Source organism: Corvus brachyrhynchos, unplaced genomic scaffold (assembly GCF_000691975.1).
Source record: "Corvus brachyrhynchos isolate BGI_N302 unplaced genomic scaffold, ASM69197v1 scaffold103, whole genome shotgun sequence".
In the NCBI taxonomy this organism is placed as follows: domain Eukaryota; kingdom Metazoa; phylum Chordata; class Aves; order Passeriformes; family Corvidae; genus Corvus; species Corvus brachyrhynchos.
This window is the reverse complement of record NW_008237436.1, coordinates 821,701-839,936: the sequence shown is the minus strand read 5'-3', so window position 1 is coordinate 839,936 and position 18,236 is coordinate 821,701. Positions and strand designations below refer to the sequence as shown.

The 18,236-nt window shown below is 42.6% G+C and overlaps 1 protein-coding gene across 1 annotated transcript in view; it reads right to left on the bottom strand.

Moving 5' to 3' along the window:
- Positions 1-1,190: 1,190 nt before the first annotated feature.
- Positions 1,191-18,236, bottom strand: part of LHFP (lipoma HMGIC fusion partner) — a 136,390-nt gene continuing 119,344 nt past the window's right edge. Inside the window, exons 2-3 of the mRNA XM_017731282.1 lie at positions 14,522-14,620; positions 1,191-2,282 (exon numbers count right to left, since the gene is read on the bottom strand). Of these exons, the coding sequence (XP_017586771.1) occupies positions 2,164-2,282; positions 14,522-14,620 (218 nt within the window). The 3' untranslated portion in view covers positions 1,191-2,163. The remainder of the gene's footprint in view (positions 2,283-14,521; positions 14,621-18,236) is intronic.

Genomic DNA, 18,236 nt, shown 5'->3' with positions numbered 1-18,236 from the left:
GGAAAGGCATGTCTCCACAGTAATGCACTGTACAAAGGCAGCATTTTTCTATTCAGATATACCTGGTAAAGATCCGACTGCAGTCAGAGGAGCCACAGTCAAAGTTGTGTTTGTATGTCCTTCAGTTTTAATAAAGCAGCAATCCACAATCCTAACAGGGACATTTCATACTTACTGTGAGGATATATGGGGTGCTGCTGACCTCCTGCAGCAGGTTTGGGTATGGTCCTGAGTGCTCATGAAGGGATGAGCCTTAAACCTGCAATCTGGAGGGAAGAGCTGCATGTCCCACTGCTGCTGGTGCCACTGGAAGAGTGTGCAGGGAGGAAAATCCCCACAGCATGGCTGGTGTGCTCCTCACAAGTGCAGTCAGATGAGATGGGCTATTATGGGCTAATCTGGGAGCGGTAAGGAACAATTTTGTTTTCACTGCACAGCACCATAAAGCAAATAAATAGTGCTTAGCCTATAATGAAACTCGATAAAACTCTGTTGAGTGATATCAGGATTGATCACTGTAAGCTGACATTGTTATTTCCACATTCCTCCGAAAATCTGCCCAGTGCAATGTACAAAGTACTGGCATGATGCCAGAGTTTTTCAGCTCTTAAGTGTTACTAACCACCAGAACTGCAACTGGAACATAGATGGTAACTTATATATATTTGACAGAAATATGATATTGGGAAAACAGGACCAGAAAAACAAATTTGAAAGGGGATAACATTAGTTAATGTCATGACTGAAAACCTCTTACAAGTTCCCATGAATTAAGTTCACATTGGTTTACATAAAGCAAATAAAAGATTGATTTTTTTAAGGTTTATTTTATGTACTGTGCCAGTGTCCTGTGCATAGAATGCTGCCTGGTAGGTACTTGATCAGAGTTACTGGTCTTAAGGAAGTAAAGGCTTATATCAGTTGGCTAAACTGGGATATACAGTTCTGTGTGAAATTCTGAGTTCACAGCAGCCAGGACAAAATGGGGAAAGTGTTGCTGAAATCCTTCAGGACACCTGACAACAACAGGCAAAATGTCTATCCTTGGGCAGTATAACTGAACTCTAAACATGTATGTGTTTTACAGGGTAAAAGTGATATAGCATGGTTATAGAAGTCATGAGTGTTTCTGAGAATTTTTCCATAGGGATTTGGGAAGGAACTGTTTCATCTACTGGCACAATCATGCATTGCAAGTATTGATCAAGGAAAAATTTATTTACAGAGATTTTTCAAATACAAACATAAAATAGCACATATTATATATATATATTTTACAAAAATGAATATTGAAATAATAAACATGGTACAGCACAATACAACATCAATGAGCTAAACATAACAGCAACAGAAATCTATGTCTGGAAGAAGTTTGCTGTTAGTCGTACATAACCAACAGAGCTCTACAGTACCGTGAGTGGGATTTCCAGTGGACGGGAAAACGTCCATTTACTGCATTTCATAAAAGGACTACAGGAAGGGTACATATGCCAAGTAATTATGTTGCATTTTGTAATAATGCTGAAAACACAGAGGCTTAATAAAAGTTATATAGGGCTGAATAAGCAGTGGATAAATGTTTGGGGAAGAAAAATGTGTAGAGATTATACAAAATACTGATAAAGTGGCTTATTGGTCCTTTTTATTAAGTTTAATGTATAGATTAAAAAGTGTTGCAACACCGAGTCTTAAACCACCAGAGAGAAGTAAAAAAAAAAAGGAGAGGAAAAAAAAAAGGAAAAAAAAGAAGAATCGCACCAAAAAAAGTTTCCTCTCTACTTATTTTGTGCCATGGTCAACATCTGTGCGTGCATGTGTGCTTTCGGGAGCGCCGCACTGAGGGGCTGCCAGGCGCTACCCCAGCACGCAGGCACTGCCGCCCCTCACCAGCCTGTCCAGTAATTGGTGCATGCAGAATTTCACCATTTGCCAAAGCAGAGTTTTCCTTGCTTATATTTTTGTGGAGCAGATCCTGAGCAGGCTTGGGTGAGAGAGCCTGTCCCTGCCCAGCCTAGCTGGGTGGCTTTGCACCACCCTTCACCTCCCTGCCACCCTGGGCCGCCCGCCGTCCCACTCCTGAGAGAAAGCACTTGAAAATTCCTTGTCCGTTGTTGTTGTCCAGCAGACCTGGGCAAGCCAGGCAGGGCCCGTGCCCGGGCCGGCTCAGTAGGGGTATTGCTTCTGCTTCTTGCCCGAGAAGCAGGCGAGCCAGGTGCACACCAGCATGGCAGCCACCGCGCCGCCGCCCGTGCAGTAGTAGGCCCAGCCGATGTGGCAGGGCCCCGCCAGGCAAGCAGCAGGACAAAGGTCAGCATTAGATGGCGGGGAAGGGCCGCCGCCACCACCCTCCCTTCTGCCCTCCCAGGAAAACACTTCTGAGATTTCAGCCCACTTGTATGCCAACCTCAGACAGGGAACGCGGGGCTCAGGCTCAGGCTCTGCCACTGCAACGGTGGGGCTTGAACCTGGATGCGGCTGAGAACTGCTGGGTGACCATAACCCAGGGCGTGGGGGACCTGCTCACATCTCCCACACACAGGCATCGAACCTGACCATCCACAAAGGAGTGTGGTGTCAGGGGATCACCTGCATGGGGGCTGCCGTGGGAATGGAAGCATAGAGCCCAGAAATACAAAAATAGACAAATTTCCCTATCCCCACCCAAGGTCACAACCCATTAGTGCAAACTTCAGTGATCTTCTGTCTAATGAGTGTCACAATATGGCTTTGAATCCAATTAAAGACGTCAGCATCTTTATACAGTCAGACTGATCACCAGTAAATGGTGCTGGGGAATCCCACAGTGGACCATAAAGTGATTACTTCCCTTTCAGGCACTGTGCCTGCAGTAGGGGATGAGACCAGTAAAACAGCAGCTGCAGCAGGGAGGAAGCCTCTTTAGAGATCTCCAAAATCAAGGAAATGGCTTCTGCTACTCCACAGGATTTTAACCCATCTCAAGGCGATTTTCACTTGGGCTGCATCATCTTTGTCTTTTTTGAGTGCTTGGGACTTGTTACCACTGAGGTTCTTCCTGTGTTGTTGACATCTTGGGTGATATCACCCTCCTTTGAGCAGTGAGTGCTCTCAGTAAAGCACAAGCAGCAATGCAACGCTTCCTTCCCAACCTTCCCAAAACCAGCAGAAACCATTCTTTCCTTCAGAGACCAGAAGGTATCAACAGAGTTTCCATCTAGAAATAGGTGGTATGTTGATATTCTGTCCCAATGCCATGCCCGAGGGCTAGCTTCAGGTTCAGGCAATTATCAACTCAGCTAATCCTGCCTTAGGCACAAGAAACACAAAATGTCTGCTCAGCTTAATACGTCCAAGGCATTCGCATGCCTCCAGGCAGACAGCATTGCCACTGACTGTCTGCAGGACATTGTCTGGCAGGCTTTGTAAGGAGACATTAGTGGGAGGCAACACTTATGCTCCTGGTCACTTTGAAGATCTCAGGCTGACACCACAGCAGGAAACATAACACTTGTGTCATTTTTGTCTTCATAACCCTCCCAAATTTTTATTTTAAAAATACCCAGTGAAACAAAGATCCTGATGTGACCAAGAGGACTTGAGGAGCTGTGTGGCCTTGGCTTGAGCTTACTAGCCTCTCTCCTTAATGTGCTCAAGCAGACAAGAGAGATTTACTTGGTTTTGTCATCTAGTTGTGTTCTGAAGATAACACCATTCTTTGCTTCCTTACAGAAGACAACACAGAGAGTCTGACTTCCTGAAGAGAAGGACATCAGAAACCCTGGAGAGCTGTCAAATGCCTGGCAATGTCCCTGATGCTGACACTTGCCCAATCACACAGCAGTCCGTGGAGAGGCCTGTCTCTGGGCCACCTATTGCTTTGCCTGTATACACACCCTGTCCTTAGCTTCAGCTGCTGTTTTCAAAAACAAGCCTACACCAGTTCAAACCCACTGGATTGCTTTGAAAATGATCACATTTATACCAGCATAGGGTGTGCTACAGCATTTCTTGTGATAAGATGGACTCAATCCGATAGGTCTCTGTAAATTGTGAAATATTGCAAAACTACTAGGGAATTGTAGTTGCAGCTTGAAAAAGTAAATTTTTCTCATCATGATGTTTCCAGGTAGAGAAAATAAATGTCAAAATACTACCTTAAAAAGGGTTTAAAGATTCACCTGGTAGCCTGCCCAAAGCTGTAACCTAAGCAGGATAGAATGAAGTAAATTTGACCTTTTACATGGTGTGATTTCAACTTTTGTACCTTGGCAGTGGGAGAGAGCATGTGTGATACATATTAAGAAGAAAGAACTGTTAAATCAGTGTCAGAGATGTGTTCAACAGATACAACACACACGTTCACTCTTGGCTGAAGAGAATAACATTTATTTCTCCATACCATGCTCCATTTACCCAAAGGACCACTGCCCTACTTAATGCTCTGAGGCACGGCAGGCAGGCAGCCTCTTGATCTAACAAATGCAATGTAGTTCACAAGTGTGAGTTGAGTCAAGATGAACAAATGAAAGAATGGGAGAGCAGGGGAATGGTTGAAAGAGCTGGGAGCTTGACCTTAGAGCAATAATAACACAGCAATAAACCTGGCCATTATTTCCAGCCCATGTCAAGAGCAATGGGAGGCCTTGGATAGAATAGCTTGATCTGGACTTGGATGATGCTGAGCAGAACAGAATTTCAAGCTGTTATGCTGAAGAAGAGCCTGCAGCAGGGCAGGTGTCTGAGGGTATAGGACTTAGCTATACTTTTCATTCCAAGTATAGTAAAGTATAGATACAAGGCCAGAGATAATCCATCTCAAAGGTACCCATTGCAATGAGTGCCTACACTGCATAGCCACGTGTCAAAATGAAACAATGCCACCCCTTTTATAACCCTATATTACACAAGGAGGAAAACATTTTGGAGTTATTTTTTCTGCTTTGGTGTTCTCATTTTACCACATGTATGGCCTATTTTAGTCTACTGCATCCTAAAGAAAGATTGTTGGTTATCAATAATTGGGTAGTTTAATTGCAGTTTAAATTGTAAAATGACTTCTGCTTCGTATTGATATAAAACACTCATTTTTAAAGGAACAGGAAGCTTTATAAAAAGCAGAGTTGAGATGGTATTACTGCACTGACATCAGCAAGACTTGTCATGTATTCAGTGGTAAGCAAATGGTGAAGAGATTTGCAGAACTGGGGCTTAAATTCAACCATCAAGTAGAGCAGTTTGCATTCATGAAGCATGTCATGTAAAAGATTAGAAATCCAGTATTGCAGTTTCCCCCTTTTTTTTAATGTCAAACTTCTAAAATTAAAAGCAACACTGCCTAAATACTTGATAGAATTAAAGCAGTTATTGAAACCATGTCAATTTTCACACACACATAAAAATGCACAGCAGCTTTGTTGTTTTCCTTAAGGATGCATTGGAATACACACACACACATATACATATATATATATATATATATAGGCAGAAGAGCGCCCATCCATTGAGGGTGTGGAGATGCAAGCAAGAATGTGTACATGTTCTTGCTCCTAAGATGGGCTAGATCTGGTTTTGTGCCAAAGTAAATTCCCAGCAGCTGAACTGGTCTTCTAGCTGATAGAGATGACGTGCATCACAGCAGCTTGCTTTTGTGCACAGAACCGGTGTTGCTTTTAACAAACCAGTCTTCACCTGACAGGTCAGTATGGAGGGAGAAACTGTGCCTTCAGCACTTCAGCACTTTGTTAATTCTAGATTATTTTTTCTTTTTTTAAAAGAGAGCACTAATAATTGGAGCTCTTGGTTGTTCAGTGAAGCAGGACTGTCAAAGTTGTCTCAGGTAAATTTGTAGCCAGCCATTAAGAACTTTGTTTTCACCCTTGTTTTACTGGCATTGGAAGCAAGAGTGTGTCAGGATGAACACTGAAACAACAGACCATGGATCTTGAAGCTATAGGGATGGATGGCCATTTTCCAAGCAAGTAAAAGAATGAAAGACTAGAAACATTGCACTCTTTTTTATGAGGATTGAGAAAAATCATGGTCCCTGAGGATAGAGGACAAAAATTACGGTGAGCGAGGACACTATCAAAAGAAGACTTACAGAAAAGAGTCCCATGGAACATAAGACAATATTTACTAAATCAAAAGAAATCAGTAAATGTGGAAGGGTAGTTCTGCAGTGATAAATGTGCTTACTAAAATGCACTTCCATGCCTTTTCCTGATTTCTGATGTGATCCTCAAGGGCATGATATGCAACCCCTTGCTCCCCTTCTCCTCTTGAATATATAGGCAAATAAAGATTAAGACAAATTTGGGAGTGAGTAAAATTTGGCAGCAGAAAATATGCAGATACTTGTTCTACCATGGAGCTGTGCCAGGATCCAGTTGCCAAAACATAATTTTACTAAGATTTCTATTAATCATGTCTTATAAATAATTATCACATATAGTTATCGAGGTCTTGGAAATAACATATGGTTTAATCTAAAATAACCAATAATTGCCACTTATGAAAAAATATCATGAATATAAAAGTGTCTTGGATGCAAACCTGTTAATTGCAAGACTTAGCATCTTAAATATTTGTACCTTTTTTGCTGTTAATTTTAAGACTATCCTGGACTTGCAGTCTGGAGTATTTGGCAACCTCTAATCAATTAACCTTAAGTATAGCCTATTTTCCAAGATGAAGGAGAAAAGGTTTCAGAATTAGCCAGACTGTAGAGTACAAATTACATACCTTCAAAAATAAAACCTACAATTCCTACTTCCAAGAAGGTGTGCAGGAATTCTAATTAACAGGTTCACATGAGAGTACAGTACTATAGAGAATGTGAATTCATATAATCAATCAGGGTGTTGGAAAAGAAATCAGAAAAAAAATAAGGAGTGTGATTCTAAGGGGATATACTGGGATTTGGAAATATGAAAGATCTAAATGAACGTAAAAGATAATCAGCTAATTAATAAGAAGGCAAAATTATTTTGAAACAAAGCCAAGATAAATTAAATAGCTGAAGATCTTTTTCTTGACACAGCAACAATGAAAAACTGTCATGTGAAATCAGCTGCAAAAGCAGGAAGAGAAGTTGAAACTTGGAATGAGTCCAGAAAGAATTAAAGTAGTTATGTAAAACAAAGAAAGAACACTATATAAGGTAAAACTGCAGCCCAGCAAACAGCCTGATACATAATAATTAATTCAATGGAACTGGTTACTTTTTCTGTTGCACAGATATGACTTCCTCAATGGTTTAATCTTTTTAAAAAATATAAATTTTTTAATGCATATATTATTTTTTCAAGCTATTTGGGTAAGTTAGAATTAGTCTGTAACTAAATGCATAAAATTTCATAAAGTTCTGAAGTGTAAAAAAGTGGAGAAAAAATGCCAACTTGAAATTCTTTAGTCCTGCTGTATGCAGACACTCACTCATGATCAAATCATCCTTTCTTTGGAGGATCAAATAATTTTGTTTAATCAAACCTCAAATTTGCTGTAGGTGTGCATTTATCATGAAGCAGTGAGGGAGAAACCAATACCCAGTGTCAATTACAATGCCCAAATTCCCAAGAGCAAATAGCTTACGTGCTGCTAATGAGGAGCTCTCTCAACCTCCGGCAAGAAGCCAGCAGAAAGCTCACCTACTGCAGAAGTGAAATCAATTTCACCTCTCTGAACATCCACAATGCCGAGATTCACAATGGAATAGAACTCCAGACTCCCTTCAGAGATGATGAGGAGGAAAAATCACTTACAAAAGTGTGTTGTATTTTCTCTTTAAGTAAATATATATGGTACAGCAGGTGAGCCCTGCTCTAGTAGCACCTATTTTTCTCCATTTTAACTAGGAAGGGATTCAAAGCAACCAGTTCAGCTGCTCTTTTTGAATAATAAAGAGCACCAAATCCTTGCTCCATGTGGTTTGAGTCCCTTTCTGGATGCTCCTGATTATGTCTACTGACTGCAGAAGGTTCTTGCATGACCATGTCTAATTCTGGTTACAATGGTATATGCCTTATCATAGAATGATAGAATGGACTGGGTGGGAAGGGACCTTAAAGATCATCTGGTTCAACCCACCCTGCCATGGGCAGGAGCCTTCCACTAGACCAGGTTGCTCAGATCCTCCAATCTGGCCTTGACCACTTCCAGGGATGGGGCATCCACAGCTTCTCTGGACAACCTGTTCCTGTGGCTCATCACCCTCATAAGAATGAATTTCTTCCTAATATCTAAACCTACTCTTTCAGTCTGAAGCGATTCCCCCTTGTCCTGCTCTTGTAAATAGTCTCTCCTTACGTTAGAATATATGTGGACCTTGATATAGTCACTAAAAGCTTACAAAGATTTAAGAATGGAAGCCGTTTGGGTAGCACTAAAGAGGAAATGTTTCTTGATGGAATACTTCCTTTACTAGCACGTAGTTTACTCAGCCATTTTTCTAAGAACTCAGCAGCTGCAGCTCAAGTATGCTTGTAAAGGTTGTGCTCAGCCCCAGTCAAAAAAATGAATGTGTGAAATCTCCACGCTCTTTGCAGAGGATCTGCAAACAAGAAAAATGCTTTTTTCAGCTAGATTGCTCATAAAAAAACACCTTTGAATATTTTCCCTGTAATAGGTCTCCAACAAATTGTCCTCCCTTCTAAATCCTTTTCTTGATTCTTTGGCACTCTATGTCAACTCTCAGCCAGATGCTGAAATGATGCCACCTAAGACAAATTAAATAGTTGACAAAGCCTTTTTTACATCCACAGTGCTTTCTGTGGGGCTTTTATGCTGTTTTAGTAACTGCACTGTTTGCTTGGAAAGTGCTTTGGAGATCATTTACTCTAACATTTCTACAGCAAAAGTAATTATCAAGTCAAGAGTTTTCTTTAAGATATTTCAAGCCCTCTAAAACTGGCAAAGGGGAACCTTAATAATAATGATATTTGGAAACAGAGATCCACCAAGAGAGAAGTTTATGAGAGCTTTTGAGGCTAATCCAGCTGCTTGTTTAGTTCAGGATGGGAGCCAGGCTTTTAAGTCACTCTCTAGACAGTGACTTTGGCCAGGTGAGCCCTTTCACAGCAGTCCACAGATAGATGGGCTGCCACAGACAGCAAGCAAAGGTGTGTACTTGGAGCTATGTGCTTTGGTTGCTGCTGCAGCTGGGCCCCCAGGTTAAGGATATCTCTGACCATGAAGGCATAGATAGAGCTACCATATTTCCTCAAGGAAAGAAAAGGTTTTTCCAAGTAGTTCAAAAAAAGTTCCACTAAAAATGAGTCTATCTTAAATTTTGTGTCTTCATTCTTTCAGGTTAATAAGTTAAGCATCTAACACCACTTCACACATCTGGTGTTTGGGAAGTGGCAGCTGGTGGCTTGTGATGACACGAATCATCTGTGTTTCAATAAGTGACTTTTACTCCAGATAAACATTTTGCTGCTTGGGCTCCTAGATATTGGGCTCGTAGTGCTGTTTCACCAGATGCCAACTGAGGCTCAATTTTGCGAGTTAAATTGAGCATGACCTGACCTCTCTGGGACCTTCTGTGGAACTTGGCTGCCTGTGCACCCATCAAAACAGAAATCAGCATGTAAAACTGAGCAGTTTCCACATGCACATCCAGGGAAATCAATGGCCTAAAATAAGGGTCACATTGCTTTTAGACATTCAAAACCAATACAAATGTACTTACATGTGTACACTCACATTTCCCCTTTAAAACAGTCATGCAAGTTCAGAAGATTTCTTCACGCAGGTGGAATATGCAGAATATGGAAGCTTTTGCAAATGTCTTGTGCAGTCTTCATTTTAGTGCATATTCTCACCTTAATGCAGACTCCCTCACTATAATGAATTTCCTGATAAAACACTAATTTTTCATTTGTTTTTCTAGTGTGTTACATTTAGAAATGAAAACAAAATGGTATTAGTGCCTCTAGCTCAGCAAAACTGAATGTGTGCTATATGATGTGCCAGAATGACAGTTAATTTTGGGAAACTGCCTGCTAATTCCTTTTGCAGACCCAGGGATTTTGTAGATCTGACTCACTTTCACACCCTTCAGTCAGCAGCTCTGTCCTGCTGTGCCACATCACTGCTGCACTAAATGGGCCCACAGGCAACTCTGATGTGCCAATAATGCAACATAACAGTAACAGTCTGCATGGTGACAAGAGATTAGGATTATCTTGATCCATCCTCAGTGAAAGGCAGTCCCTTTGAGCACTGCTCATTTCCTACTCCAGTCTCCACCTCAGGCACTATTAGCCTGTTGCCAAATTAGAGTATGGACTTTGACTTGGTCAATGAGCAAGCAACTGTGCTGGTTTAAAACACAAACACCTCTTTTTTTTCTTGCCCCTATTTATTTATATTGCCCTATTTCTAGGAGTTAACACCCTAAAAACAGTGGTAGATGTCTCCTGTTCATAATCTAGTGTTTCAGTGGGAACTCTGCTCCATCCGTGATGGGATGCTGCATTATTGAGCAGGCCTCCAAGACCTTCATACGGGTCATGCTGACTGCTCAGAAGCTGGGAACTACAAGCAGAGCAACACAGCACAGACCTATCATGGCCTTAACCTCTCAACAAGATTTGCAAGAGGTCATTTGTCAAAGGCCTAATCTATCAGTGTGCTTCTTTTCATGATGGCAAAACCATATTTCTAGAGAAGAGCAGGGAGCAAGCCCCTTTACAGGTGCACCAGTCTCTGTCTTTATGGAGGTTATTCCCCATCCCCATTAGCAAAACAGCTCATCTATTGAATGTAATTTAATCAACAAATGGAGTTGTCCTTGGCACAGTATCTTCCTTTGAAGAACAACTCCTCTTTGTCAGAGATGGAGCTGTACAACCACTTTTATTTGATTGAAAAAAATTAGCCCAATTAAATACATAAATGTTTAAGTAAATCCTTTGGACATAGTTCACTTAATAAAAACCAAATAAATATCCATTTTTAAAGAGAGCTGTAAACTGCTGGGCATTTCACAGTGCCAGCTCAGGTTTTCTAGAAAAGAATACTCAAATCCACTTAAATTAAAGGCATAGTTATTTTTCCTGCAGCCTTTTTATATATTGCTTTGGAATGTACACAGAAATGTGTGTGTGTTTGGCAAGGGTGGAGGGAGGGGTCCCCTCTTCACAATATGGGCCATCTCAGCACTATTTGGAGTGCCTATTAGTCTAATGCCTTTTCAGAGTGCCTGAAGACATGGAGAAGCATTTCTTATCTAGCACACCCACTGAAGATTAGGCTTTTTTTCTGGGTTCTTAGCATTGCTATTTATTTATTCTCTCTAGTTATGAGCACGTTATGGGGGCAGGGGTTTGTCATGTTTTCATTAAGCAAAAATCTTTATTTAATTACTAATTCTAGTATATTTCTGGTTGACATTACATATCACAGTGCACAATTCAGCTGCTTCTCAAGAGAGTTCTTGCAGTTCCTCTTCCGTACCCGCCTCTTGTTCTTCTTCATCCTCCTATAATGTAGATTGCAGCTCCTGGCTTTTATTTTCTACCTTCAACCTCAACCATTTTTGCCCTCACTTTTTGTAAGTCCAAAACAAATACCAGTGCTGAATTCCCACTTTTGCTGGCTCTGTGGTCAAAACTGGTGAGCTTTGACCCTCCTTTCCCAACTGCACACACACTTTCCCTGTGGTCCAGGCTGCAGCACTTGCTCTGCCATCCTGGAAGAGGAGGCTGAATGCTGTCTGCTGATCAGCATTCCTGTGAACACCCTCTCCTTTTAGAGTAACCATGTGCTGAATTACCCTCCCTGTGTCATCCTCACTGGCACCCACAGCAGCAGGGGGTGCAGGACCAGCACTCCCATCATCAGCTTTTCTCCTATTAGCAAACCAGTGCAGGGTTCACAGTAGCTCAGATTTTCTGAGAGCAGATTTTAAATGCAGCATGGTTCTTCAGACAACTCATTTCACAGGCTCAGGAATAGAAAGTATATCATTGCAGCTTAATCAAATTAAATATTCAAATGAAAGCAATAATTACTTAAATTTGTCTTGAGACTTAGTAAGATTAAGTCTTTGAAACATCATTTTTGGCCTGTAGGCTCTAATAAGTATGCCAGTCTCTAATGATTCAGAAAAGACCTAGAGGGTTGGGGTTATCACCAACCAAGAGGTATTTATGAAAGACGAGCAGCGTGGTTATTAAATGGCCCTCGGACAGTACCTCTTCTTTACAGATGGTTTTGATAACATACCATCAAACAGACACTGACATTAAGTAAAAAAAAATCATAGGCAAGCATTTAAGTTCACTGCCAATGTACATAGAAAGGAGATGTTTAATGGCAGAGAAATCACTGCAGCAAATTTCAGCCCTCATTATGATCTGTTAATTAATGTGTTGACATACGATTGCAGCAGATCAGTGAAACCAGCACTGCTGTCAAGTCTAGGCATGTGCAACACATGGGCTGTGTGCTCCAGCTCCAGAAAACAGTCAGAGCACTGTGTCTTCACAGTTAATGCAAGACTTCTCATGGGCCTCATGCATACCTGGAAGGAAAGCTGCCAGCTGACATTTTTCACATGGGATTCTTCACTGACTTTTAAGGCAGAGCGACTCAATTTATGCAAATATCTAACTCATGAGTCAACACTGAGACAGTGAAGGTGGTCTCAGAGACTCTAGTCTGTGTGGACATGACAGTGTTTAAGGTAACAGTTTGTACTGCCCAAATGTTGTCTTCAAAGGGCTCACACTGCCACAACACCCACCTTCTGTGACTCTGCAGAGAACTAACCTGGAAGGTAACACCCTTCTGCACGTGGCAACAAACATGGGACACAAGCTGGAATCCCAGAAGCACAGCTGCTCACAGGCTTGTCATGGAAGAGCAGGAACCAGTGTGCACCAGTGAGGTGCTAGCTGGCCTTTCAAAGGGTGCACTGCTCCATGGGCTGGCCAGGAGCTACTTCAGGCTTCCACACAGGATTGGCCATGGGCAGCAATGAACCTGAATTTTCCCTGCAACAGTTACCACAGAGTTTTGCCTAGTCTTTCTACTACATCCTTTGACACACCCTTCCATGGAGCTGGGAATCTTAGTTCTGGAACATTTTTTTTTCTGCTAGTTAACGATACACTTCTGTTCTTATTGTTCTCTCTCCTTTGTGTTTAAATCTTTCTATTATTAGGTGAATAAAAAATTTGCAGGAACTTTTTATACTTCCCTGAAGAGCAAATTTAGTATCAAAAGAACAGAAGGATAGTAGAGTTCAGAATAACAAGGTAAAGCTTTCAGAGCACATTCCACATCCCCTGAGCAACACCATGGGCGGTTGCTGATAAGACATCAGTGGCACTGTAGTGATGGGTGCTGATATTGGTTATAAGAATTTCTGGTCCCCTGCCAGATCAAATGCACTCAAAACACCACAAAAATTCTGTAGGGGCAACTGGCCTGGAACATCTCTCCCAAAGCAGTATTTCTTTATCTTTCAACCTCAATTCATTTGCATATCTTGACAAGAAACACCTCTGAGATGGAAACAAATCTCCTTACTCCTGAAAAACATCAGTGTAAAATCAAGAGATAATGCAGCAGGTTTATCTTTAACCCTAGGAGACCATTTTTGTCTACTATTCCTTGCACTGGGATTACTGTCAGGCCGTGCACAAGTCCTGCACACACAGCCATGGAAAGAAGTTCTAAGCTTAACTAAGGTTTAGCTTGCAGGGGCTGGAAATGGGGAGTTCTGTATGTTTAAGAGCAGAAGCCCTCGAGTCTGTGGGGGGTCAAGGTGTTCAGTCTCTTCAGGATTGCAGATCCCCCTCTTCCTCAAGTGACACAGGGTCAGAGAGCACTTACAGAGAAGGGTATCAGCAATTGCATTGATCTTTCCTGCTAAATAAGGATCTGGATGTGCATTCAAACATCAGATCCTGACCATCCACACTGTTTGATCCTTAGGTTGCTGCTGTTTTCCTTGTTTTCTAGAACCCCTCCAGAGAAAGCACAGGTGTGAGCCTGGTTTGGCTGCATCCCTGGCTCTCATTCCAGGCGCAGTGCCGTCATCAGCAGTTAAGACAAGTAACTTGTTTGGGAGAAAGCAAACATAGGGTGAAAGTGTTATTTGCCAGCTTCCCAAGTATGTGAGTAACATACAAATACACTCTAGGCTTGTGTTAGAAGGCCATAAACGTCCCAGAATTCAAAGACAGACAATTATACTCACGGAGAATTACCCTGACCTGCGCTGTGATGGGATGCCTCTATCTACCCTGTCAAGATCTCCAGGAGTGTTAGCTCCCATACTGCAAGACTATTAAATCTGATTTATTTCCTAAAATATGCATCCATACATACATTTTCTCTTATAATGTTCTGTAAAATATTTCCAGAGATCTATCTGAAATCCCCTGCCTTGGCACCATACCAGAATTATGCAATATGAATAGCCTACCACACACAGGTTGCTTCCCCAAGCCTGTGCTTATGTCCTAGTTTGCTTTTATGGCCAACACATAGAAGAGCCTAATGTGGCTGAAATGCCCTGGTGATGACTCACCCAATTCAAACTGGTTGGAAAGGTTACCACAGGTTTGTCTGACTTCTTCACTGTCCCAGCCAAGAGGATAGAGGGCACAACCAGAGCCAATCAACAAACCTATGGAGAGAAAAGGAAATAAAAGTTTATACAAGCAATTGCCGTTAGCTTATACACAGGCTGCCACTTGGGAATCAAAGTGTCAAACTGCAATTTGGGAATCCCACAGAAAAGGTCTCTTCTTCCCTTAAAAACAGATGAAAACCATTTGGACTGCTGCCTTCTGCTGCAGTTTTAAAGCTGGTCTGTGGGCTGGAGCCAGTCTGAGCAGTTCAGCATCAGAAGCCACGCTCAGCTTCTGAAGCTTTTATCTGAGAGCTTTTAGACTCCTCTTCAACTCTCCAGAACAGCTAAATATGCAGTTTGGAATACACAACGTGTGGTTAAATAGAAGTGTGTTAATGATAGCATTTACAAGCTGATTGCTTCTGATTAATTAAAACAACAATCAACCAGGGTCCATCAAGGTTACATCAAGAAAACTGACAGTTGTGCTAATTTGTTGCCATTTTGCTTTGTTTTTCACTCTTTCAAAAGCAAGGGAATAATGGTTTCATACCACTTGATCAATTCATACCACAGGTACACACTCCACAAAGTTTTCTTAATTCATTCAGCTGAAACAACTGAGGTCTTGAGTCATTTACCTGTTGTCTTACTTGGTTTAACATTCACAAGATGCTTTGCTTTCTCCAGCCCTCATGCTGCCCCAGACAGATGTGTTTTGGCAAATCCTGTCCCTTCACAAGACCTTGTTGGGAATCAGCAATGCACCCATGCACCATGTCTATTTTGCAGAAGTGGCATTTTTATCATATTGCATTCTCAGCTGTCACTGCAGCAGCTGCCAAAAGGCCGATGTAGCTGGCAAAGCATTTTACACAGACAGCCTAGAGAGAACATTTCAATGTATGTTACAACATTTTAATGTTGCCTCCTTTGTGTCAGATCTTATTTATGAGACTGGAAACAAAGCACTATGTAGATAATGGGCGAGGGGCATCTGACACTTCACAGGCTGTAAAGCCAAGCAAGCCCTCCCAAGGTTTGCAGGGGTGCCTTTTACCTGGTAGGCAGAGCACAGGGCTTCAAGCCCTACAGCTGTCACTTGCTGACCTTGGGCATTATCTCTTGACCTCACATCACCTTGCTCCTCCTCTCTTGACAATAAAGAGCATGTGCTCCCTGGCAAAGCACTTCTGCTGCCCTGCTCCCAGAGCAGAAAAGCCCTGGGTGTTGTGACAGAGACACTGTGGACATCACACCAGTCTAACAGGAGTCCTGAGAGGGATTTACTCAGGGCTTGGAGCTTGCTGTACCTTTCTACTGTCTCCATTCTCCAGATACCTAAGCTTCTCATATTGCTGATGTTCCTGTAAAATACAGAAATCATCTTACTATGTTCTTGATTTGCTCAAAAACACACCTGAACAAGACACTAAAGTCCAGAAGTGGTATCTCGTCTTTCTTCAAAAGATGTTTAATGCTCTTAGCATCTTGGCTGCTAACAAAGTAGCTCAGCAGCTTCTCTGCTGCTCCTCCAAGCACACCTGCCCCTGGTTTAAGCCCAGTATTAACTCCTTGGATCTCCCTCCACTAGGTTCAAATTTCTTCTCGCTGCTCAAACCTACTTCTTCCTTCCCTTGTTGAGCAGTCATTGCCTGCTCCTGCCTCCATATCTGCATCACATAATGAAAAAGAAATCCCTGAGGCAGCCCTCTCTCAGATGGTGCATTCACCCAACAGCTGTGACAGGAGAAAAGCAATTAAGGACATGTGAATGCTAGGTATTTTCAGAACTAATCTGGGTATGGTTGCTTCTAATGTCCTCACTAATAACTTTCACAGTATCATTTGATTTTTTTTTCCCCTAGGGCCATAGAGCTCAGGGCAGCTGGTAGAATCCATGTAAATGAGAACCACTTCTAATTAAATTCTCAGAAAGGATGTTTCTCAGACAAGAGAATTTAGGCCAAAACTGGGTCTACATTTGTTAAAGATAGCCTAAGACTCTCATAAAGCCCCTGTTGATTCTCCCTTGAACTGTTAAAGCAAGAAAGGTGTTGTGAAGCACAGAGAGCATGAGTGGTGTGCTAGGAAGGGGCAGGACCCCATGGGGCAAGGAGGAACATCATCACCGATGATGAATGTCTGGGGAAAGGAGGAAGAACACATAGATGCCAAAGATAGCCTCACAGACCAGTGGACTGTGGCAGCCCCAGCCAGTCCTGCAGTGGTTCTGTCCCCTTCCCACACTGCTCATGGCACCCACAACACAGCCAGTGCCAGCCCAGGCAGCCACAGCTCAGAAGCTGCTCTGGCCTAAAGTGAGCTGCCCTGGCCGGGCTGTTTGCAATCAGCTTGTGTACTTGAACAGACTGTCTGGGAGACCTTGCAAATGCTCAAAGGGCTCTGTTGTGAGGGGCAGGGAGATGTGTGCAGGGGGTAGGAGGGAAGGCAGGCTTGCACCCGCCTGCCTTGGACCAGATTAAACGGCAGCCAGCCCTTCCTCACAAATAGGTCCTGGGAAAGCCTTCTGCCCAGTTCTTCCAGGAGAGCACAACAGCAGCACTGCAGGCAAGTGAAAGGACTATTAGCATAACAATGCTGCTCCTCCAAACCCAGAACAAGCTCTTACTCAGCCCTTGCCAATTACTCTCCTCAGGTGGCAAGAGTGCCTAGTGCCCACTGCATTCACAGACTGTTTGTTTTCAGCTCTCTTTAGGTTTTATTGCAGCAACAGGTTGTTGTTTGGGTTTTTTCCCATGAATGTTGCTCACAGCACTTGCCACTGCCACTCTCCAAACACAGCTCATCCTTTTCCAAACATGGGTACCTGTTCACTCTTTCTGCCTCTGATGCTACACTGGATCAGTGATCACAAACTTTGGCAATTTATTTCCTTCCGTATTCAGACTCCTTCAGCCCCCTGTCACACCTCTTTTCCCATTTCTGTACACCCATGTCTGTAAGTTCAAAGCCCAGTTTCAGTGAAAATAAATTCTGGGGTTCGGTCAAAAATTCCTTAGCAATGCAATATACTGTAATGTTGAATTGCTCCAAAGGAGCTCACATATGGATGATTGCCCTTAAAGCCATTCCAACACTGCCTAACAACCAGCCCACAGCATCCACCACTGAGCCTCACCATTACCTGTGCCTCCTAGAAAGAGATAAACCAAATAAGGGAAAACTATGTCAGAAAGCCTCCCTACCCCAGTGACAGATGGCTCTCCAGCTGGGTACTGGCATTATCAGTGCTGAGTTTCACTTACGGAGTACCAGTCACTGAGCAGTGCAGCTTCTTTTCCGACTGCAGGCTGCACTGACTGGGATGATCAGATCAAGTGGGAAACTCCTGCCTATTGCTGGTGCTGCCACATGACCCCAAAGCATGAGTGGCAGCATGCTTATGTGCAAACAACAAGGTACAAAGCCACGAGCAAACTCACACGCTTCTTTTAGTGAACACAACTTTCAGAGCCCACGGGTTTGTGTTCCCATCTGGCAAAAAGGCTTATGCCTATTAATATTTGTTTTGTCACAGGTACCAACTGGCCACAGGACTTAAAGCTGTTGCTCTGACATGTCCTTTAACATCACTGGTTTTCAGCTGGTTTCGACTGACCTTCAGACAGTTCCCTTTTGTGGTGCATATGCACCTGTTGCGGATTTA